The sequence below is a fragment of the Terrapene carolina genome, unplaced genomic scaffold (assembly GCF_002925995.2).
Source record: "Terrapene carolina triunguis isolate 2854851 unplaced genomic scaffold, T_m_triunguis-2.0 Scaffold310, whole genome shotgun sequence".
NCBI lineage: Eukaryota > Metazoa > Chordata > Testudines > Emydidae > Terrapene > Terrapene triunguis.
Window position 1 is genome coordinate 113,719 of NW_020664661.1, and position 24,491 is coordinate 138,209.

Below are 24,491 nucleotides of genomic sequence, written 5' to 3' on the forward strand. Positions count from 1 at the left end.
CTGGAGACAGCAGCTCAGTCACTGTGAGCTATTTTAACCTCCACAGAGAATGCCCTGCCAGCATCCTGCTGGGGCTCCTGCCCAAGCCCCTCTGTCGATCGCAGCTGCATGCCAGGCAGAGAGAGGCAGCTCTGGGAGCTAACAGCCCCCAGTCCCTACATAGAAGCCAGTCAGCAGCCAGTGCAGCTCCTTGGCACAGGGTCACAGCAAGGTACTCATTGCCGTTAACCCCAGAGACAGCAGGGGCTAGTGGGCAGCACTGGACCTTCCTCCCAAAACCTCCTCCTCCCCAGCCACCACACTCCTGCCCATCACTTGGGCCCGTAACCAGGTCGCTCGCTGACTCCGCCTCTTACTGGACCCAGCATTCAGGCCATGTCCAAACCCTGATGCTTACTCTTCACACTCTGCCACACCCAGGGTATCGCTCCTTGGTGCTGCCACCTCCTCTCGGCTGGCTCTGGCCCCTCACTCCCCTGGGCTCCACACAGAGCAGGCAGCTCAGTCACCTTCCTGACTCACTGCTCTGCCCTCTAACCCCTACCAAACCCTGCATGCCCCACTCACCTCCGCCTCCAACATGGCTCATCACCTCCCCAGCAGTGTACGGGGGCGTCAACCTGCCTCCACCCCACCATCATCCACCTGTCAGCTCCTCCCATGCCTCACAGAAACCCCAGCCAGCCACTGCCTTTACCCCCTCAAAACCGCACTTTTCACGACTCCACACCACTGTGGTGCTGCAAGAACTGGCCTGGGGATGCCACTCAGTAGGGGCTGTGCTGTGTCTCTCCCTCGCTCTCCCCCCCGCAACCTGGTTAGACCTTTCAAACAAAGGCCCAACTACAAACGGGACCATCCCTACCACGCCTAAGTCGCTCAGGCAACTCTCCAGCCCCAGCGCCTGGCTCGTCTGTGCCCGACAGACTGAGCTCTCCAGATAGGGACCGTGTTTGTACAGCGCTGGCACAATGGGCCCCAGCAGGGCCCTGAGGTGCTGCCAGAACGTGTCAATAACAATGCAACGACCTGGGACCCAGGAACTGGGTTCTATCCCCAGGACTGCCATGCTGTTGCTGGGCCAGTCCCTGGCTCTGTCAAACGAGAGGATACCAACCTTTGGTGTCAAGTGCTCTGATCATGGAGGAGGATTGCTACCCATCGTTCTGACTCCACACCCTTGAACACCACACCGCAGCAGTCTGGTCTGGAGGGGACAGAGGTCCCCACATAGAAAGAAATGGCCACAACCTCTGGGCCAGACAGCTGAAAACCCATCCCAGTTGGCACGGCTACCTGGCTATCTAACCCAGCCTCAAAGTGCAAGCATGTCCCAGATAATGGGGCAACCCCCAGCAAGAGGCAGCTATGCCTTCCCCAGCCTGCCACCATCACGCCTGCCTCAGGTCTCAGCCAGACACCAGGCAAGGCAGTCAGCTTCACCTACTTAGCCAGCTGGCAGCACAGCTAGGCCTTCATTCTATGATCACAGGCGCACACACACACACACACACACACACACACACAGCCTACTGGGCAGGCCAGGCATCTTTCCCACTCCCAGCAGAGGCATGTCGTTGCACACCTCTTTGGTGAAGCGGTTTGGCCACCAGGTGGTGGGGATGAGCTCCTGCAGGCCAGCCTCCTCCACACGCAGGGGGCTCTTGATGTAGAAGAACACCACTGAGCGGAGCACATCGAAGCTGTGCAGGAGTTAAGTGAGAAGCCCAGCAGCTCAGCTGGGAGCACGCACAGGAGGTCAGCCAAAGAAAGAGCCCCAGGGGAGGGAAAAGCAACCCCGTCGCTAAGATGAGGTTAGAGGTTAGGCACCTTTCCAAACAAACTCTTGAATCCATCTTCATGAGGTGCTCGGAAACTGGGGGGATCCCACTGAAACGGACAGGCTGGGTGCCCGGGGGCGGGGGGCTGATTGCTGTGAAAGCTGCTTTGGTGAATTCTCTGTGGTTTCACTCCATGAGTCGGCTAACGGATATAGAGTGTGGGGTTTGCACAGACAGAGAGAAGCAGGGCACGGGACAGGAGAAAGAACCCAACAGGATGCAGCACAGTCTGGAGAGCTCCCCTCCCTTCTTCAAAAGTGAGGTTCCATGGAGAATGGTACCAGCCATTCCTGCAGATACAAGAGGCCCCCAGCATGACTCGCCTCAGAACACGGGGCACCCAGGGAGAGGAAACTGACTGGATTTTCTAGAGGGTATGTCGGAATGGGAGTAAATGCAAAAGATACAGGACATTGTTGAGCAGATATTTCCTGGACTTCTCGTGCTTCAGGACTGCAATGGTGAGCCGGAGGTAATGGATCTGGGGAGAGAGATAAAACAGAGTCAACAGGAAAAGCTGTATCCCAGGGAAGCGACAAGGGTTCAGTTACCAATACAAGTACAGCCGGAACAAAGAGCTGCCACGTTTCAAGTCAGCAACTCAAGAGACTGACTGCGCTCTCTGAATCGATTTGGCTTAACAGAGACATGGTTCAGGGGTGACTTGGGAAACAAATATTTAACAATATGTTCTTCAATCTAGCCACTAAAGGTAAGATCTAGTGACTGGAAGCTGAAGCTAGATAAATTCAGACTGGAAATAAGGAGTAAATTTTTAACAGTGAGGTAATTAACCATTGGAACAATTTACCAAGGGTCATGCTGGATTCTCCATCACAGGCAATTTTTCAATCAAAAGGAGAAGTTACTTACCTGTAACAGGAGGTTCTTTGAGATGGATGGTCCCTGTCTGTTTTCCACTGAGGGCAATGCGTATGTGCACAGAGCTGGAGCTTTCAAAGTAGCTCTGTGCGCATGCGCATTGCCCTCAGTGGAAAATTTACTCCTTATTTCCAGTCTGAATTTATCTAGCTTCAGCTTCCAGTCACTAGATCTTACCTTTTGTGGCTAGATTGAAGAACATATTGTTAAATATTTGTTTCCCAAGTCACCCCTGAACCGTGTCTCTGTTAAGCCAAATAGATTCAGAGAGCTCCGTCAGTCTCTTCACGCTCCTGGCTCCTCATGGGTTCGCGTCTTCGGTTCTTTTTCCGCAGCGGACGGGAGGGAGGGTGGGTTTGGAGTACAGGTAGGGACCATACATCTCAAAGAAACCCCAGTTACAAGTAACCTCCCATTCTCCTCCCTAGAAGTGAGCATCCACATCAAAAAATCAACTTTGCACCCTACACAATCCCTAGAATTCATAGGAGCACACATTGATGCGGCCTCCTGTGCTTATCTGCCAAAAGACAAGATTCCTGAGCTTACTGAACCTGCTCACCTTAGTGACCTCCAGCCCTTCAATATCAGCCAGAACTTGCCTTTCCCTCTTTGGTCAGATGGCAGTGTGCACATATGTCATGCCCTTCACTCATCTGTGGTTCTGATGTCTCCAGCTCTGGCTGCAGGGAGTCTACTCCCCCATGCGCCAGTCCATGGACACCCGGTGGAACTGTGGAGTCCTCTCTTCCCTCCGATGGTGGACAAACCCATTCCACGTTTGCTCCAGAATGCCCTTTCTTCCATCCTCGCCAAGCGTTACAATTATAACAGATGTGTCGCTCGAAGACTGGGGTGCCCACATGGGATACCACATGACATAAGGCACTTAGAATGCTCAGGAAACCAGGGTGCACATCAACATCCGGGAACCTTGTATGGTACACAAGGCATGCCACGTGTCCTTAACAGCTGTCTGTTTTTCTCATGTCAGACAACACCACTGCGGTTTTGCCACTGTGGAAATGGTGCATTTCACATCATATCCTCCTGTCGGCAGCCTACCTACCGTGAACCCAGAACGTACTTGCCAATGCTCTCAGCAGGAACTTTGCGACTGACCACGAATGGGAGTTACACGACTGATAGTTGCAGACATCTTCGGCCACTGGGGAACCCATCAGGGACCTCTTTGCATCTCACACCAATACCAAGTGCGTTCAGTATTGTTCGAGGGGAGGACTCATTACGCACTCGTAGGAGGACACCCTGATCATCAACTGGTCAGAGCAGATCAACTATGCCTTCCTTCCATTAATGTCCCTGCCACACATACAATCTCAGATGGGAGGGGGTGATGGTCATCCTGATCACCCCATATTGGCCTCACCAGTTGTGGTTTCCTCCTCTTCTCCACATGTCAGTGTCCATCACTCCCACTCCCAATGTTCCTGCAACTACTCACGCAACACAACTGCGGACTCAGACACCCTGATCTGAGGGCGCTCCACCTGACAGCATGGTATTTGGATGGATGCCTCCACTAACACACAAATGCTCGCAGGCGGTCTGAGAAATTCTCTCCAATAGCAGAAAGGAGTCCACAAGGTAGTCCTATCAGGCCAAACGGGCTTGTTTCATTACCTGGGCCCAACATAGAGGTCTTGCCCCAGAGGCCATGGGCATCCCCTTGCTATTAGACTATCTGCTCTTTCTAAAGACCTAGGGGCTCATTCTCAACTCCATCAAAACGCATGTAGCAGCCATTAGTGCCTTCTATCCTCCCACGGATGGACATTCTGTCTTCACCCACCCATTAACTGCCAGGTTCTGGAAGGGCCTTGTATGCAAATACCCACCCATCCAGGCTGTTGCTCCTCAATTTAGTCCTCCATCATTAATGAACTTCCCCTTTGAACCTTTGGCCTCCTGCCCCCTTTCTCTTCTTTCTATGGAAGTCATCTTTCTGATCGCCATTATCTCTGCAAGGAGGGTTAATGAACTGGGTTAGGGGGCTATGCTGGCAACCCGTCCTTTCACCACATTCCATAAGGACATGGTCTCACCTGCATCCCAGGCTCCTACCAAAGCTCGTTTCCCGTTTCCACCTCAACCAACCCATACACCTGCCCATTTTCTTCCCCAAAGCACACGTCTCCAGTGCAGAATGACAACTCAACTCCCTCGATGTACGTAGGGCCCTGGCCATTTACCTGCAAAGGACAAAGCCATTCCGGAAGTCTCCCAGACTATTTGTTGCCATACCAGAGAGAACTGAAGAGCAGGCCATCTCCCACCAGAGTCTCTCGAAGTGGGTCTCAGGGTGCATTACGCTCTGCTATCAATTATCGGGACGGTCCCCAGCAGGTGGGATGGGGCACATTCCACAAGAGCGCAGGCATTAGCTGCTGCAGCGCTCCATGACGTGCACCATCACAGATATATGTAAGGCGGTCACATGGAGTTCGGTACCCGCCTTTTCTTCTCTCTATGCCCTAGTGCATGATTCTGCGACAGATGCCTCTTTCGGCGTGGCGGCCCTCCGTTCCACAATTCCATCATCTTCTTTACATCCTCCTCCTACCTACATACTGCTTGTTAATCCTCCTCAGTTGAATACAATAAGGACCAATACTTGAAGAAGCTGCAATGCTGACACTCTAGTTTCTGTTCTGGACTGCCCCGTCAGCAGCCAATTGTCTAGGTAAGGGAAGACAAGGATTCCTCGTGGTCAGAGGTAAGCTGCTACCACAGAGAAAACCTTTGTGAAGACTCATGAGGAAATGATAAGTCTAAATGGGAGACCTCTGTACTGAAAGTGCTGAGGACCCACCATGAACCTCAGGAATTGTCTGTGGGTTGCATGTACGTCGATATGGAAGCAAGCATCCTGCAAATCGAGAGTCATAAACCACATACCTTTTTCTAGTGAGGGAATGATTGCCGAAAGCATACCATGTGGAACTTTGGTTTCCAAATGTATCGGTTGAGGCATCGGAGATCCAAGATTGGTCTCCATCTTCCCGTCTTCTTGGGTACGAAGAAATAGTTGGAGTAGAACCCTGTGCCTTGGAGGGGTGTAGGGACTGGCTCCACCACTCCTCTTTGCAGGAGGGAGTCCACCTCTAGGGCAAGAAAACTGTCATGAGAATGATCCTTGGAACAGGAGCGGGGTGGGGGACGTAGCATCATAAGCTTAATAGTGTAGCTGCACCGAAAGACATTCAGAACCCACCTGTCCATTGTAATCCCGCTCCATGCTGGCAAAAAGAGTTTGAGACTGCCCACAAAAGGAGTGACTGGCAAGGCCAGTGTGTGCAGTGTGGATAATGGGTCTCTGGTCATAATCAGAAATACTGTTTACACACAGACTGTGTTGTATGGAGGACTGCGTTGTCGAAACAGATGGATGGGGTCTGTGAACCTTGGGGCGTTTCTGTGGAGGTTTGTAGGCCCGTTGGTGGTAAAATTGGGGAGTTCTGTAACGTTGCGTGGCGGTGGGCAATACGGCTTTCACTTTGATGCGGACGTGTAAATGACTAATGATCACAAGGTGGCTCTAGAATCTTTCTGCGAGTGCAACGAGTCATCCATCTTTTGGTTGAACAGGTGCGACTCGTCAAAAGGGACATCTTTGATCGTGTTCTGCACTTCTCTATGGAAGCCAGAGGAGTGGAACCAGGATTCCCTCCTCATGACGATTCCAGTTGCCAAAATGCACGAGGATGTGTCTGCTGAATCAACCATGGCCTGAAGTATGGACATAGCTATCAACCTGCCTTCCTCTAGACTAGCTTGGTGTGATGGGTTCGGTCAAAGAGATCCCCTTGGGACTGTCATCTGATGTGTTGAAATTACCTCTGAGCCCGTTTTCCCTGCCAGCTTGGGACTCCAGAATCCTGCCTTGTTGAGTCAGACATGCTAGCCTGCTGCAACACAGACCCAGGGTCTGGGACATGCCCCCAAAGCTTCAGACTTTAACTAAAAACAGCTCACCAGGTTACCTGTCTCCAGCACCCAGACACCCAGCTCCCAATGGGATCCAAACCCCAAATAAATCCGTTTTACTCTGTATAATGCTTATACAGGGTAAATTCATAAATTGTCTGCCCTCTATAATACTGATAGAGAGATATGCACAGCTGTTTGCTCCCCCAGGTATTAATATCTTACTAATAAACAAAAGTGATTTTATTAAGTATAAAAAGTAGTATTTAAGTGGTTTCAAGTAACAACAGCCAGGACAAAGTAAGTCACAAAGCAAAATAAAACAAAACACACAAAAGTCTAAGCCTAATATATTAAGAAACTGATTACAAGAGATGTTCCAATAAGCTTCTTTCACAGACTAGACTCCTTCCTAGTCTGGGCCTAATCCCTTCCCCTGGTACAGTCTTTGTTAGATCCAACAGACATCTCAGGTGGTAAGCAGGGGTTCTCTCGTGACTGGCAGCCCTTTTTGTCTTGCTTCACCCCCTTTTATAGCTTTGGCACAAGGCGGGAATCTTTTGTCTGTACTTGTCCCCACTCCTGCCTCATCAATGGAAAAATACAAGGATTATGATAGATTCCAGCATCATGTGACATAGTCACATGTCACGGTAAGAGCCCGTGTCTCCATTCTTCCTGGGTTGCCCCACATGTACACAGGAAGGTTTGCAGGTAAATAAACAATTTACAACTGTCTGGGTCAATGGGAGCCATCAAGATTCTAAATCACCATTAATAGCCCATACTTTGCATAATTACAATAGGACCTCAGAGTTATACTTCATATTTCTAGCTTCAGATACAAGAATGATACATGCATACAAATAGGAGGAATATATTCAGTAGTTTATAACCTTTGTTATGATACCTTACAAGAGATCTTTTGCATAAAGCATATTCCAGTTACATCATATTCACACAGAGGTGAAAGTAAGCCGGTCCAGTCCGGCGTACCGGCAAGAGCCAGTACCCCGTGCCGGACCTCACCGGCTTCCGTGGCCGGGATTAAAAGGGCTCTGGGCTCTCCGCAGCGGCGGGGAGCTCCGAGCCCTTTAAATCCCGCCCGCAGCTCCGGCGGCCGGGCTGGGGCCGAGATTTAAAGGGCTCAGAGCTCCCCGCCGCTGCGGGAGCCCTGAGCCCTTTAAATCCCAGCTGGAGCTGCTGTGGCGATTTAAAGGGCCCGGAGCTCCGCAGCGGCTGGAGCCCCAGGCCCTTTAATTTGCCCGTGAGCCCCGGGGGCTCCCAGCCACCTCTGCAGCTGGGAGCCCCGGGTTGATTTAAAAGCCCTGGGGCTCCCAGCCACAGCTGGTGCCCCAGGGCCTTTAAATCCCGAGAGGCCCCGCCTCTTCCAGTTGAGACCACGCCTTTTCCGGATGAAGCCACGCCCCCCCTCAGGACTCCGGCAGTACCGGTAAATCCTGTAAGTTACTTTCACCCCTGTATTCACACTCATAAGCATACTTCCATAAAACATACGGAGTGCAACATCACACTTGGAATTTAGCATGATCCTGTGCTCATGGCCATATCCATGCTTGGGCCACTCCACAGGCACATTCAGCCAACAGCATGGACAAGCCCCTGTCCAGAGAAAGGAGCAGCACGGCCCTGGCAGGCGGAACACCTTCTCTCCCTTCTACTCAATGAAGGACAGGATGGAATGGGTTACCTAGGGAGCTGGTGGAATCTCCATCCTTAGAGGTTTTTAAGGTCCGGCGTGACAAAGCCCTGGCTGGGATGATTTAGTTGGTGTTGGTCCTGCTTTGAGCAAGAGGTTGGACTAGATGACCTCCTGAGGTCTCTTCCAACCCTAAACTTCTATGATTCTATAGTGATACTGGAGAACCCTCCCATGCCAAACAGGACAGTTCCGAAGGCAAATATTGGGGCCAAAAGCTGCAGCTGAGTTATCCTGGTTAATCCTGGTACCACCACTGCAACATCAGGGAGTCCGGTACCAGTGGCTCCTGGGCTGAGGTAAGTAAGGGAATTGTCATGGTGCCATCTGTAGCCAATGATTTTATTTTATCATGTGCTGTGTGATGTTAGGATTATAGAAGTATAAGATTGATCAGTAGTAGGAAGGGATAAATATGGATTAGGTATCTAAGTAAGGAGGGCTGAAATGCAAGGCCCACAGGCGGAGGCCTGTAAGATTTTAGCTTAGCCATTTTAGGCCTTAGGAGTTAAGAAATGCTTGACATAAGTAACCAAAGAGTAACCCAATGCCATAAGATTACAGGAATAGATGTGCCAAGGGGTGATATTGCGAAAAATTAGCCATAAGTTTAATTTTAGATCACAAAACACTCTAGAGGCACATTTTTTCCCTTAACCACACAGGATACAGGTTGTGCATCAATGTTAATGAGAATAAAAGGAACTATACACAACCTATAGAAAATGGGGTACAACAATATTATGAGGGGGACACAATATAGATAGGGAAAGAGAGGGTTGACACTTTCACGCACATGTGCAGGGTATGAGATACAGTCAGAATCACATTATAAAAGAGAGTGCCCAGATTGGGAAAAATTGAGCTCCCTATGGGAAAACTCCAGCAGGAACCATCCTTCTACTGATGCTCAATCAATGAGAAACCTACCAGACCCTAACACTGTCTAGGAGGATGTGAGTATGACTGTCGCTATAATTTATGCATGGATATATTTAGGATTTATATATGCTTGGATAGTCATAACTTTGCGGTAACTATAATAAAATTGATAAAAGATATTAGACATTGTTCTTGTGACTGTATGGGTTACTTTCCTTGATCTTCATATATTCCTAGAAGCTCTAGATCTGAAACAAGTGGCAGAGGTAACTCTGTTGAACTTGAGACTTTAGCTACCAGAACATAACCCACAGTGGTGTCATACATCATCACTAAATGTACTTTAAATAACATAAAAGGCTACATGTCAGAACCATTGATAATCATGTTTTTGGAACAGGAGCAGCAGGCCATGGGTAATGTCCGGATCCTCAGACTCAGAGGAAGAACCAGAATCTTGCACCAATGGCAGTGCCAACGGAGCCGACAGAATGGGGTGTGTTACATGAACACTGCCAGGTGGCGGCAGATCAGATGCAGGGGACAGAGCTCCCTTGGTAGATAAGAGTACCAGAGCACGTAGAGACGTCATCCTTTCCAGGGTGAACAATTCATGAGGCCCGGGAGCATCTCCAAGTCTCCCCAGAGTCAGTAGTACCAGGTCTATGGATGGGACTGGAGCTGGTAACAGGCCCTATCTCAGGACCAGAAATTCACTGGAACCGATGCCAGGGTGTGTGGGTCCATAACCAGTACCAGCAGATCCGGCGAACAATGCAGTCTTTTGTCGGTCTTGTGGGCCTTGGAGCATGGTGCTCCCCCTTGGCCGGAATTCATGGATGGCACAGTGTCTCTCTTAGATCTGGAGGGAGACTTACTTCCATGCTTATGTGCATGCTTCCGTAATTCATAGCTAGGCCCCACTGCGGGGTCCATAATACGGATACCAACAACATTGGATTGGGGCTCCGTGGTAAGAAGTGCACTCATGGATTGTTCAGGGCGGTGTGTGACCGAAGGGAGAGAGGGTGTTGGGGGGCTTGTTCCCCGGCCAGGATCCAACTGCCGCCCTGTGGCAACCTCCATGAGGTGCTTCTTAAGGCGGAGGGCTCTGCCTTCCCATGTGTGGCAGGGAAGGAGAGACAGATCCTGCACCTGGCCATGGTGTGGGCGTCCCCCAAACAGTACAGACAATATTGATGCACATCGTTGAGGGAGAACAAACGAGGGTAGGAAGCGCAGATTTGGGTGGGGAGGATCGTTTGGCAGGAGAGGCCAAAGCGGCATCCCAAAAGAAAGTTATTACCAAAAACCATGGAAGATCCTGACTTCGTTCAGTACCCAGATGCAGATGCTGGGGGGTGGGGGTGTTGGGAACTGTTTGGCTGAAAACCACTGGAGTGGCATCCCCAGTCCTTAGCCCTACGAAACCTTGAGAAACAAAACTATTACACAAAACATTAAAATTCCTAAGTAAAGAATAAAAACAGTTTTCCAGGAAATGTGTCACCAAGGACGAGAGGACAGCAGAAACTCCAACTCAGACCATGCAGTGGTAAGAAGAAACTGAAGATGCAGTCAGTCCACCCTGCCCTTTATTGCCTCGGGCAAAACCATGAGGCAACACAGAGGCGCATGCGAGGACTGACAAACACTACTACTTTGAAAAGTTCTGGTTCCAGGAGCACGTGCATTACCCTCAATGGAATACAATGGGGACCCCATCACTGAAATGGTTTAGATGTTTTTCTGAAAGACCTGCGTTAGGTGTTATTTTGGGGCAGGTCTCTGGCCCGTGTTATTCAGGAAGTCACCCTAGATGAGCACAGTGGTCCCTTCTGGTGCAGAAATCTGTCTGACTCCAGACTACTCCCTGCGTTGGGACACCTGAAGCCAGGGCAGGATGAATCCTTGGCTAGTCATTGTTCTCGGGCACTCTCAGTTACCACTCACCTGTAAACCCAGGTCTGGGATGATGGGAGAGAACCTGTAAGCCCGCAGCAGGGACATCAGCAGCTGCTTGAGGCATTCATGCATCTCGTAATCCTGAGAGAGAGTAAGAGAAAGACTCAACAGAAATCGACATCTGCGGGGATGTGGGGAGGGCTGGAAGGTGTGCATTTCAGAAATAACCAAATCAGGACCAAGAGAGGCATCGCCTCTGGCTGAACACATGGAAATGGTGTTTGCCTATGCAGGAAAGAGTGGAGTCCCCTGGGTTGTATGTGACCCCATACTGCAGCCGGACACTAGTGATATGAACCAGGCATCTCACAGTACAGAGCACATGTAGGCATTACCTTCCCTTCTGGCTTTTGCTTAGTCATAACATAAGAGTTCTAGAAAGAGAGGGCCCGATTCTCAGATTCACACTCCTCCCCGCCCCGAGATTTCCCTGCACAGGAGGAATCCCCAGATGGCCAAGAGCTGGGATAGCAGCGCCTACACCCCGGGGCATGCCAGGGCATTCCAACACATCAGCAGTCTGCAGCTATTGGAACCAGCCAGCAGCAGCCCTCAGGTATAAACCAGCCCCTGAATCAAGGAATGCAAAGCCACCTCTGGCCCAGCATAGCCCCAGTGGTGCCAGAACCGGGGGACCAGGGGGCCATGGCCCTCCCACTTTTTGAAAGTGGACTTTTCACCACAGGCCTCCCCACCCGGCCAGGCCAGCAGCTGGAGCCTGGCCGGGGAGCCTGGGCTGTGTGGGGCGCTGCGGACCCTCCACTTGCCTGGGGTGGGAGGGCTGAGATTAGTCCCCAGCCCGTGTCCCCACCCCCCAGACCTTCCGCCCAGGGCAGGTGGAGGGTCCGTGCTGCGGCTCCCCACAGCTGCCTGGCTGTGGCTCCAAGGCCCGGGCCCCAGCCGAAGCCAGGTCAGGGAGAGCTGCGCAGGCAGCTGTGGGGAACCACAAACCCTCCACCTGCCCTGAGGGCCCACGGGGTGGGGCCAGGGGCTGCTCTTGGCCCTATCACCCCAGGCAGGTGGAGGCTCCGCGGCTCCTGGCCTGCTTTGGCTTGGCCAGGGCCTGGTGCAGAAGGGGCAGAAGGGGCCAAGGAGGGAGCGGGGGGCTCTCCCCCACCACCACTTTTGGGAAGGCCCCGCCCCTGCTGCATGGCCCCACCAGACCCCATCACCTATTGTAGATCCAGCGGACACCTGGGAAGTTCTGTTCTGCAGCCCTCGCCAGGCTGCAAATCCCATTCCCTAGAGACAGTCCAACAATGGACTTTATGAAGAGGGAGGAGGGTTAGTTTCTGGAAGCTGACCTGCACTCAAGCACTCTGAACCCACCCACCTGATGGGCAGTCTGGCACTCTGCCTCTGACACAGCGTCGGCAGCAGAGAGTAATAGCTGTCTAATACCAGAGTGAACATTGAGACAAGTCATCTCCTAGACACCATGTGGCCCAGGTTCTGTTGGCGAAGAGTCCAGAAAGCCAATGCAGCTCCCCGGGTCCATACCAGACCGAAAGGTACCTCTAGGTACCTCTCAGGACTTCATCCTGCCAAGGCTTCTGATTTCACTCCTGGAGGACAGCAATGAGAGAGAGAGGGAGGAGGAGGGGGAGGCAGGGGCCAATCTGTCACCTGAGCTAGGGGCCAGCAAGTGTCCAGAACATGCTAGGGGAGATTTCACTGCAGCATCTGACCCACGGTGATGAGGGCTAGAAGCAGCCATCTGCTAGCCAGGTGCAACCACAGGGGTGGGCAATACCCTGGAACTCCTGCAAGCCTAGGGTGACCAGATAGCAAGTATAAAAAAATCAGGATGGGGGTGGGGATAATAGGTGCCTATATTAGAAAAAGCCCCCAAAATCGGGACTGTCCCTATAAAATTGGGACATCTGGACACCCTATGCAGCCTGACCCCAGCTACCCAAGAGTGTCTCTTCCCTACAGCTCCTGGAGCAGTTAGATCAGCTGCCAGGCTGCTTCTGCCAGTTCTGGGTTTAGACCCACCAGGATACTCTCAGCAGGGGGTTCCCAGGAGACACCTGCCAAAGCCCAGCTCATACACCTCCCAGGAAGGGGCACAACCTCCTGGCCTGGCTGAGCCTGGGCCAGAGGATGGGTTGTATTTCATTAACCCTACTAAGAGGGCAATGGTGTGACACTAGTTGCCACTGCAGCCAATGCAATGTCATGGTCTATAACATTTCCCAGGTAGCCTCGGCCGCTCCAGTGAAGAGAACTTTATAATTACAGAAGTATTACTAAATAGTGGTTATTTTCGAAGAGTTTTAATCAAGAGTAACAGTTTTACTGTCACACAAGCAGGAAGTTAAATAATTAACATAGGCGTTTATTTACAGTTAGGGAAGCTAGAAAAGTCCGATTCTGAAATCGCTTTTCAGAGGTCAATACCACCAAACTCTTTCCTCCTCTCTTCCCAGTTCCCTAGTAGCAGCTCGGCCTTTCCCTCTCCACAAGGGACAGTTGTTAACACTGAAAGGACCTGGTCACTGGGTTCTGGGTGGGAGGAGAAACTCACTATGGCCAGCAATTTCTAATTATAAATCTAGTTCTTCCCAGCTCCCTCCCTGCAGTCACTGTAGCCAGGGCCTGGTGTGCTGAGAACAGCCAGTGCCAGGGCACCAGACGCTGGTACTGCATTCTTAAGGGAGTGCAGCTGGCAGGCAAAGCTGCTTTGGGGGATGGTGGCAAGAAACCAACTCAACTGTTAAACCATGCCAGTGCAGAGTGCAGACAAGATGGGCAAATGGGGAAGCCCAACACCCAGCCGAGATCCTGACACCTGCCCGTTGTCACAGAGAACCAAGGGGATGCAGAGTTAAAAGAGAGAGGGGGAAGTGCCTGAGCAACTCACCTCCATGAGAAGCCACATGAGATCCAGTAGCTGCTGGATGAGAGGATGTGCTTCCACAGCCCCTCCCCGCTCCAGAATGCTCAGCAGGAAGTTCATGAGCACATCTTCCACCAGATATACTTTGCACTGCAAACAGAAAGCCTGTGGTCAGCAGCTCTAGCCAGCAGCAGCAGCAAACAGCAGCAGAGAATGGGTTCTCAGCACTGGACAGAGGGTCTAGGCTCAGGTGGAAAGCTGTAGATTTGCTGGGAGCCAGCATCAGGTAGGAACGGTGACTTATTGCTGCCCATGGGATATTCCTGTTACAGCAGGCTGAAGATGACACGTCTGGCAGCAGTGCCCGGCTCGGTGCCATGAACAGCCCAGCCCACTCCATGAGTACATGGAAACCGTACCATTTCTGACAAGTGCCAGGCAAAAGTGGGCCACAGTAGATGTGAAAGCAAGAAAGCAGAGCCTGACTACTGAACTCAGGGTACAAAGGGCTCCAAAAGAGTGTGTCCTGCAGCCCATTAACCCATAGGTGGTGACTCTGTGGGTGCTCCGGGGCTGGAGCACCCACAGAAAAAAATTGGTGGGTGATGCAGCTCCCCATGGCCCCGCCCCACCCCCCTGCTCCAGCTTACCTCCACCTCCTCCACGAGCACGTTGCCATATCCTGCTTCTGCCCCCTCCCACCCAGCGCTTGCGCCATGAAACAGTTGATTAGTGGGGCAGGGAGGGAAGGAGGGGGAACGCAGCGCACTGGGGGAAGAGGCGGGGCTGGGGCAGGGATTTGGGGAAGGGATCCAATAGGGGCAGAGAGGGGGCGGAGTTAGGGTGGGGACTTTGGGGATGGGGTTGGAATAGGGGCAGGGGCGGGGGGCACAGGCACCCACCGGCGCCGGAGAAAGTTGGCGCCTATGCATTAACCCCCTGCAATGCAGCGCCAACCTCACCCCTATCATCACCACTCTGCAGTTCACTGACCAGATAGCAAGCACACACCCTGGTAAACACAAAGCCTCCACACTCGCTCTGCAACATCACTCCCTCATTCAGGCTGTAGCAGGAGCTGCCACCCCATGGGAGAGGGGCCATTCATGACTTGGGACTAGCTGACAAATAACTCTAGGCCTGTGAATTCTCCGATACCAGAGCATGTCACCTCTCCTGCCTGAGCAGGCAGCTATGAAAACCAAGGAGGAGTTGTGGGTCCCCCTCCCTGCAAGCACTGGGGGGGAGCACACGCACATCCAGCAGCCAGCACTCACCATGAGAGGGGCAAAGTGGTTAAAGATGTGTGCCAGGGTGATCAGCACCGTGGGCTCTCCTTGCAGCTGCCACGTCGACGTGTCCTTCTCCACCAACTTCCCCTCCTGCAAAACCAATCCCAGGAGACATAAGGCTCTGAGCAACCCCAATCCCGCCTGCAGAGCCATCATCAGACGCACGCTGGAGGGAGGGGGCAGCACTCCCTGCCTCTGCAGAGAGGACAGCAGCACAGGGGATGTCCCTGAAGGGATGCCCAAAGGCATGCACATCCCCCCCGCCCCATAAGGCGGCTTTCAGCAGGGATGCTATTATAGAACTCAGCATCCAAAATGTCACAATGCCGAAACAGCCTTTGGGCGGTGAGTTCTAGCTCAGCCAGGCCTGACACCAGATGTCAGGCAAAACCCCTTCCATAAACCTGCATCCCCAGGACAGCCTGATGGTGCACATGTTTAGAAACAGAAATGCATGTTACTGCGCCGCTATATGAACCCCCCACCCCATTCATTTTCTCCATACCCCCCTCCCCCCAAAGTGCATTTTCCCTCCTCTCCCACCATTCACACTCAGAGGAGGTGAGAGAGAGGCCTGCAGGCCTGAGGCTCAACTCCCAGCACTGGAAGGAATTTTCCAAAATACAGACAGCTGTGGGGGTGCCAGGAGTGCTCTGAGCCCACCAGGCAGTGCTGGCTCAGCGGCTGCATCTCCAGGTGCTGCCTGGTACAGCTGGGCGCCAGGCCCACAGTTATGTTTGTTTCACCCCGTTGCTCAGCTGTTGGGGAAGGGACCAATCAGGAGGCAGTGGGTGGAATGCAGGCATGGGGATGTATGTGAGTTCATTACGTCTCAGATGCTAGGATAGGGGTTCTCAAACTGGGGGTCGTGAGGTTATTACATGCAGAGTCGCAAGCTGTCAGCCTCCTCCCCAAACCCCACTTTGCCTCCAGCATTTATAATGGTGTTAAATATAAAAACGTGTTTTTACTTTAGAAAGTGGGGGGGGTCACACTCATAGGCTTGCTGTGTGAAAGGGGTCACCAGTACAAAAGTTTGAGAACCACTGTGCTAGGACAAAAGAAGGCACAAGAATTTACAGGGATGGTGACTAGAGAGCACTAGCCTTTCCCACCATGCCATGGGACATGCTCAGCTCTTCAAGTTACTGCATGTGTGCGTCCTAATCACAGTGTCCGTGTGCCCAGCACAGGAGCTCGGAATGTTTTCACCAGCAGTGTCCAAGGGGGGGAGGGGGGTCGTGCACACACCCTGCATGGCCTCACACACCCACTCCTCTGAGGTCATTAAGGGCACAGCAACCCCAGTTGCCACTCGGTTCCTTCTAACCATTTCAGGCAGGAAGTGGGAACAACCATGTTGCTCCCTAGTAATCTTGTTACTTGGTCATTAGACCAGCAGTTGGTAGTTAATTCGTTCCTGGGTAGTAGTTAGTTTGGTCGCAGATAGTGTGCTTCTTTCTGTCAGTTAGCTTGTCAACAGTAGGGTTAAAAAAGCAGCAGCTTATGGAGAAGCAGAGGCGTCATTCCTCTGACCACTGCCAGCAGCAGCGGTGAAGTAAGGGTGGCATAGTATGCCTAGCCTTACTTGTGTGCTGCTGCTGGCGCCGCGCAGCACTGTCTTCAGAGCTGGGTACCAGGCCAGCAGCCGCCCCTCCCCGGCCGCCAAGCTCTGACTGCAGCAGAGAAGGATGGCAATACTACAAACCTCCCCTCTCCCAATAGCCTTGCAACCCCCTTTTGGGTCAAGACCCCCAGTTTGAGAAATGCTGACAAAAGGGCATTCCACATGTATATTTCACCATTTTTAAATACATATTCATGGTTTGTTACAACACTGTGAAATTTAAGATTCAAATATCTGAAACCATGAAATTCAAGATTTTAAAAATGCTATGACAGTGAAATTTACCAAAATAGACCATGAATTTGGTAGGGCCCTACCTATAGTAGAGAGCAGCATATCTGTAGTCCGTGCTCCTGCATCAGCTGGCTGAACTGTATTAATGACACTTTCAGTTGTGGCCCCTGGCCACACTATTGCTCAGCCTCAATGCTTCTCTGTCTACCTTTCCCACAGAACCTGACTCAGCTCCCTGCCGCAACATGCACTGGGAAATGATGAAAGGCACTGCAGAGCCCTGGGGAAACATGGGAGAAGTCACACCCTAACAGCCCTTTGGGAAAAATCACTGAAGGAGCCATGGTGCACGCCCTAACGCCAACCTGCTGCCAAATGCCTGGCTGAACTAGGACAGCAGGGGGGATAGGTTAGACTGCCCCCAGGCTGGAGTGACTTAGGATGACAGGAGAAGGGAGGGGAGATGGGCTAGGCTGCCATGCTTTGGAGTGAACTAGGGTAGCAGGGGATGGGGGATGAGCTAAGCCACCACGCATTGGGGCAAATAAGGATGGGGGGGATGGGCTAAGCCGCCGTGTGCAGGGGTGAACGAACTTTAACACACACCAGCACATGCCCTGGTTAAGCTGCACATTTCACAGAGCAGTTTAGACAAGAGTTCAGAACATGATTAGTGCTCTTTTCCCTCTCCCCACGTGCAGGGCAGAATGGCCTTAGATACCATAAGGCACAGTCACTACAGAAACCAATGGTACCCAAGATGCAGAGTGAGGAGAGCACCCACAGATCCAGAGACTCCAAGGCCAGAAGGGACCACTGTGCTCATTTAGTCTGAGCTCCTGCGTAACCCAGGCCAGAGACCTGCTCCACAATAATTCCTAGAGCAGAGCTTTTAGAAAACCATCTAGCCTAGATTGTAAAATTGTCCGTGATGGAGAATCCACCACAACTCTTGGTACATTGTTCCAATTATTAGTTAGCCTCACTGTTAAAGTTTACACCTTATTTCCAGTCTGAATTTCTCTAGCTTCAGCTGCCAGCCATTGGCTCACGTTAGACCTTTTTCTGCTAGATTGAGGAATCCATTATCCAATATTTGCTTTCCAGCTGGTACTTACACACTGAAATCAAGTCTGAACGGACCAAGCTATGAGTCTCATTATAAGGCAGGTTTTCCAATCCTTTAATCATTCTTGGGGCTCTTCTCTGACTCCTCTCCAATTTATCAACATCCTTCTTGAATTGTGGACACCAGAACTGGACACAGTATTCCCACAGTGGTCACACCAGTGCCAAAACCAGAGATAAAATAACCTCTGCTCCTACTGGAGATTCACCCATTTATGCATCCAAGAATCACATTAGCCCTTCTAGCCGCAGCATCGCACTTGGAACTCATGTTCAGCTGATTATCCACCATGACCCCCATATCTTTTGCAATATCACTGCTTCCCTGAATAGTCCCGTCCTGTAAGTTTGACCTCCCCCTGCTTTGCAGGGAGTGCAGCACTTGTATCCAGCACTGGTCACGCCAGAGCACACCAAGAAACTCCCCCTTCTGACCTACATTCTTGGCTCCCAGCTGTATACATTTACACTTAGCTGTGTCAGAACACAGCGTTTGCTTGCACCCAGTTTGCCAAGCCATCCAGTTGGCTCTGTCAGTGACCTGTTGTGACAAAGTGGGAACTGTCCATAACATTGTATGGATGATGTGCCTGCCAGGGACTTACCTGACTAGGGCTTGCTAACTAGTGGGTGCAGAAGGGTTAAAATGCTCCTGGGGCGAAGCAGAAGGCATGAAGTTTTTGGATTACCTGTCTGGGGTGGGATGAATTGGCCGTTAAAGACAGGATGAAAGCGACCCATCTCAATTGAGGGTCCAAAAGACAAACGGGAATGTCACTGGCCAGGCCATTCACACCTAGCAACCACCAACCAGAAGCAAGATTCCCCCGGCCACACCCACCTCTCTGCTGGGAAGCAGAGAGTTGGAGAACAATGGGGGAAAGTGGCAGGTAGCTATGTTAAGAGCTGGCCTTTGGAGAGACAAAGAGCTCTCACCTGGACTGACTTCAATGTCTGAGGCTTTTTTCTGCAGCCATATTAGGAGAGCAGCAGCCATGAGCCAAGAAGCAGAAAGTCACATCCTCACATTCCATCTAAATTACATTAAAACAATGAAATATCAGGCTATTAAGAAGGCGATCCTGTCCTAATAGCACCCACCATCACCAGATAAAGAAACATCTTCAGATCCTTAAAGAAAACTGTGTTTGATAGTTGTGATTATGAAATCTATACTTCTACTGTTTGGCCTTTATGGTCCCTACTTCTCTATTGTTGATCTGTAAGGTTTCTGTCTGGTTCTTTGATTTTTTCTGTCTGTTGCATAATTAATTTTACAAGATTTAAATCAACTAAGGTGGTGGGGTCTGGTTGGTTAAAGAATTATTTCACAATATGTTAGGATTGGTCAAAGAATTATCTTGTAATATTGTAGTAAAATGATTGGTTAAAGTACAGCTAAGCAGGACTCAAATTTCACAATATAAACTGGGGTCCAAAAGGAAGTTCTTGGGAACCAACTCCAGGATGCAGCCCAAGATCAGAGCTGCCAGACCTCAACATCCTGCCAGCCATATCATGCAGAAGCTGGAGTCCCCAGATGACCTGATCCTGACTGGCCACCAGGAAAAGTTCATTTGCCTTATTAGGAGCGTTGATTATTACACCCTGAGCCCTAGGAATGGGGTATGGATGGGTGCCTCAATTAAGAGGGTTATGCCTTGAGCCCTAGGAACAGGATAAATGTGGGTGCCCTAGACAAACAAGAGGGAAAGAAAGAAAAAAAAAAGGACAGAGCCAACATACATTCTACGGGCAGCTTGACTGGGTAGAGCCCTGGCTTTCAGCAGTATGGACTGTCTGAACTTTGGTTTCCCTCTACGAGCATCAGGACTTTCATATTCTGTAGGCCAGATGACTATTAAAGAGTTACCTTGTTTTTGAAAAGGTTGTCTGGTGTCACTGCAAATACCTACAGAGAGCACTGCTCCCTGAGGGGTACCATACAGACCTCCCACAGGAGTCTGGCTCGGCTGGATTTGCTGCAGGGAGCCATGGAAAGAGACAGGAATTGCTGCTAGGGGCAGACAGCTCAGAGTTGTGGAGGCCATAGGCCTGACCTGTTGAACTGTGTGGATCCTTGAGGTCTGGAACATTAAAGGGTCACTCCAGGCTGGGGCACAGACCAAACCCTGTGAATCTGACACACCTGTCCTCTTCATTATTTACTACTCCCCCAACCTGCCTGCACTTCCTATCCCAACAGGTTCTAACTGAGCAAGTTTCTAAACTAGGCGAGGTAGGAAAGATTTGTGGTGTGCAATCATGACCGGGGCTAGATCCAAGTCCTGCCCTCTGTGGGAAAGCAGAAGGCCAAGCCCACTGGGGGATAAAGCAAGTGTTTCCAGCCTGGGTAATAATGAGGCAGCCTCGTAAGTGTCACTGCTAGAGAAGCATTCTCTAGCTACCGTCAGCAATGGTTATTTTCATCTCCCTCTCTTGCCTGATGCTGGATGCCAGGGATGAGAATACAGATTCTCTAAAATGTGCCCACACTGCTGCCATGAGGGGCATGTCAAAAATTGGACTAGTAGAGTTGGGATCGAGTGAGAGTTAAATATGCAGAACAGTTTCACATAGTTGCAAAAATAAATACATTCTGTGGTTATGACCATACAAGCTATAAATTCAGTCTTCCTTAGTGGATAGCATCGATGGGAACTCTCACTGCTGAAAGCTGTGATACAAGAAATATTTTGTTGGTGAGAGACAAGCTTTTGAGCTTCACAGAATTTCTTTAAGTCTGGAAAAAGTAATCAGAGTATCACAACTAAATACAAGCTGGGACAGATTGTTAATGCATAAGAGATTAACACAATGCAAGAAACTACTTAAAATGAACAGGGCAATTAACATCCTTGCAGTCATGGGACTGAGGAGGATTACAAGGTTACAAGCTGTTGTAATGAGACAAAGCCGGGCTCTCTGGTGAGCCCATGATTTTTAGGCCATGTCTATGCTACACAAGTTACATTGGTATAAGCCACAGCAGTTAGTGTATAGTTTATGCGTGTGCATACTTGGTTCCTTGTGTCAGCGCTGAGCATACTCACCAGGAGTGGTGTGTCAAGGCACAATGTGATGCACTATGGGCAGGTATCCCAGTGTGCAATCCACCACTGTCTAGCAGAGTCTTTTGGGAAGTTTTGGCAATGCATACTGGGGCAGGAAAGAGTCGTGCAGGGATGACTGCGAACAAGGGGTTAACTTCACAGCTTGCAACTGTCTCCACCACATAATGTCATCTATATCCCATAATTTTTGCATTTGTTTTAAAAATCCTATGAATCTATGCAGCCTTCCTCGCTGTCCGCCATCTGACAGCAGTATGGAGCCTGCCCAGCTCTGCACTATTGTCATAAGCATTGCAAGTACAGGATGAACTATCCTCTGGCATTTCCAGAGCCACAAGAACCACCAAATCAGTGGAGAACATGCTGATTTCTTGGAAGATGGATTGCCAATTCAAGGTGGTAGGTAGAGTTCACAGAGGAGCTGCAGATGATGGAGTGCTGTTTCTGGGCCCAAGGAATGAGCACTGACTGATGGGATCACATCATCATGCAGGCTTGGGATGACAAGGAGTGGCTGGAGAGCACTGAAAGGTGCTACCTGGCCCTGCTGTTTGGGTGCCTGTTAGGAATTGTATGCTGCTTCGTGCACATCTTATTAATTTTGCAGCACTTGCTGTATATTTGATTATTACAGTTTTTGTCACTGATCCGACGAGCTGTGTCCCACTGTACAGTAACAAGTGGAACAGGAGTACTTGTGGCACCTTAGAGACTAACAAATTTATTTGAGCATAAGCTTTCGTGGGCTACAGCCCACTTCTTCGGATATATAGAATGGAAGTCTTATCAAACTGTCTGTACTGGGCTATCGTGATATCACTTCAAAAGTTTTTTTCTCTTACTGAATTGGCCTCTCAGAGTTGGTAAGACAACTCCCACCTTTTCATGCTCTCTGTATGTGTATATATATCTCCTCAATGTATCCGAAGAAGTGGGCTGTAGCCCACGAAAGCTTATGCTCAAATAAATGTGTTAGTTTCTAAGGTGCCACAAGTACTCCTGTTCTTTTTGAGGATACAGACTAACACTGCTGCTACTCTGAAACCAGTAACAAGTGGGTGCTTTCAGAACTGCTAGGCAGGCTGTAAGCATATGTTGTGAACTTATGAAGATGAATTATTTTCCAGACCGGATTTTATTCAGTCACAAACCCAGTGCAAAGAAATCTGTGCCATTTAAAAGCAAATACACTAAAAACTTAATAAATTAATGGAACAAAACTTAAGGGGAAAGAACATTCATGTCCATTTTACCTACACCTACAACAACCGTGGCTATCACAGGTCAGTGCACATGAAGCCGAGGTTGTCCTTAATGTCCCTCGGGATGGAGTGGTAGGGTAGGGATTCAGCCCCTGATGTCATGTGGAATATTGGGGGATGTCAGGAGGTGCTGCAGTGGAGTTCTCCATTGACTGCAAAGGGAGACGAACCCCGGATTGTTGAACCTGTAGGTCCACAAAAGTCTGCAGCACCTATATTTGCTGCCAGAGAAGCCCATTGCATCCTGGTGCATCTCCCTCTCCTTTTCCTGATGGGACTCCTGGGACTTTCCTTCCTTCTCCAGGCTGTCTGCAGTGTTCACCCTCCAGGCCCTGTGCTCACACTCTGATGCAGCACTGGCTTGCAGGATCTCACTGAACATGCCATTCCGGATCCTCCTTTCCCCTCACCTAGCTCAGGTGTCCTGCAGGCATGGAGCGGGAACCCCACAAGGCGACAACAGCAGCAGAGGCAGATAACACACACAAGTACCACTGTTGATATAGGCCCAATGGAAAGTGAACATTAAGCTTCAGAAATCCCTTCTCTTGCTCCCCCTAAAGCTTTAAACAAGAATGTCTGTGCTTATTGACACTTCTGCTTTGGAGTGCTTGTGCACGACTCCCCACTCAGCACCAGCCACGGTGAGTACGGCTCGCAAGGGGTGAGCGAAATGCGGAGGGAACTGCTTGGCTCCATGAAACCGAGTACAGGGCAATGGCATTCAATACTGGCAGTTTTCCAGACACAATAGTGATTTTAGCAGATCTCTCACTCCTGAGGCTAACAAAAGGCACAGAGCACAGCTGCTGTTGGCATCACGAAGCCACCCAGACCCAGAGAGAATCATAGAAGATTAGGGATGAAAGAGACTTCAGGAGGTCATCTAGTCCAACCCTCTACTCAAAGCAGGACCAACCAAACTAAAACATCCCAGCCAGGGCTTTGTCAAGCCAGGCCTTAAAAACCTCTAAGGAAGGAGATTCCACCACCTCCCTAGGTAACCCATTCCAGTGCTTCACCACCCTCCTAGTGAAATAGTGTTTCCTATTCAACTGAGACCTCCCCCACTGCAACTTGAGACCATTGCTTCTTGTTCTGTCATCTGCCAACATTGAGAACAGCCTAGCTCCATCATCTTTGGAACCCCCCTTCAGGTAGTTGAAGGCTGCTATCAAATCCCCCCCCCCTTTCTCTTCTGCAGACTAAATAAGCCCAGTTCCTTCAGCCGCTCCTCATAAGTCATGTGCCCCAGGCCCCCTAATCATTTTCGTTGCCCTCCGCTGGACTCTCTCCAATTTGTCCACATCCTTTCTGTAGTAGGGAGCCCAAAAATGGACGCAATACTCCAGATGTGGCCTCATCAGTGCCGAATAAAGGGGAATAATCACTTCCCTCGATCTGCTGGCAATGCTCCTACTAATGCAGCCCAATATGCCGTTAGCCATCCTGGCAACAAGGGCACACTGCTGACTCATATCCAGCTTCTCATCCACTGTAATCCCCAGATCCTTTTCTGCAGAACTGCTGCTTAGCCAGTCGGTTCCCAGACGGTAGCAGTGCATGGGATTCTTCTGTCCTAAGTGCAGGACTCTGCTCTTGCCCTTGTTGAACCTCATCAGATTTCTTTTGGCCCAATCCTCCAATTTGTCTAGATCACTCTGGACCGTATCCCTACCCTCGAGCATATCTACCTCTCCCCCCCAGCTTAGTGTCATTAGAAAACTTGCTGAGGGTGTAATCCAGTGGTTCTCAAACTTTTGTACTGGTGACCCCTTTCACATAGCAAGCCCC

The 24,491-nt window shown here is 50.5% G+C and overlaps 1 protein-coding gene across 1 annotated transcript in view; it reads right to left on the reverse strand.

Moving 5' to 3' along the window:
- RNF123 (ring finger protein 123) overlaps positions 1-24,491 on the reverse strand; it is a 126,254-nt gene that overhangs the window by 75,257 nt on the left and 26,506 nt on the right. Inside the window, exons 12-16 of the mRNA XM_024211346.3 lie at positions 15,358-15,462; positions 14,105-14,230; positions 11,227-11,319; positions 2,249-2,322; positions 1,586-1,703 (exon numbers count right to left, since the gene is read on the reverse strand). Of these exons, the coding sequence (XP_024067114.1) occupies positions 1,586-1,703; positions 2,249-2,322; positions 11,227-11,319; positions 14,105-14,230; positions 15,358-15,462 (516 nt within the window). The remainder of the gene's footprint in view (positions 1-1,585; positions 1,704-2,248; positions 2,323-11,226; positions 11,320-14,104; positions 14,231-15,357; positions 15,463-24,491) is intronic.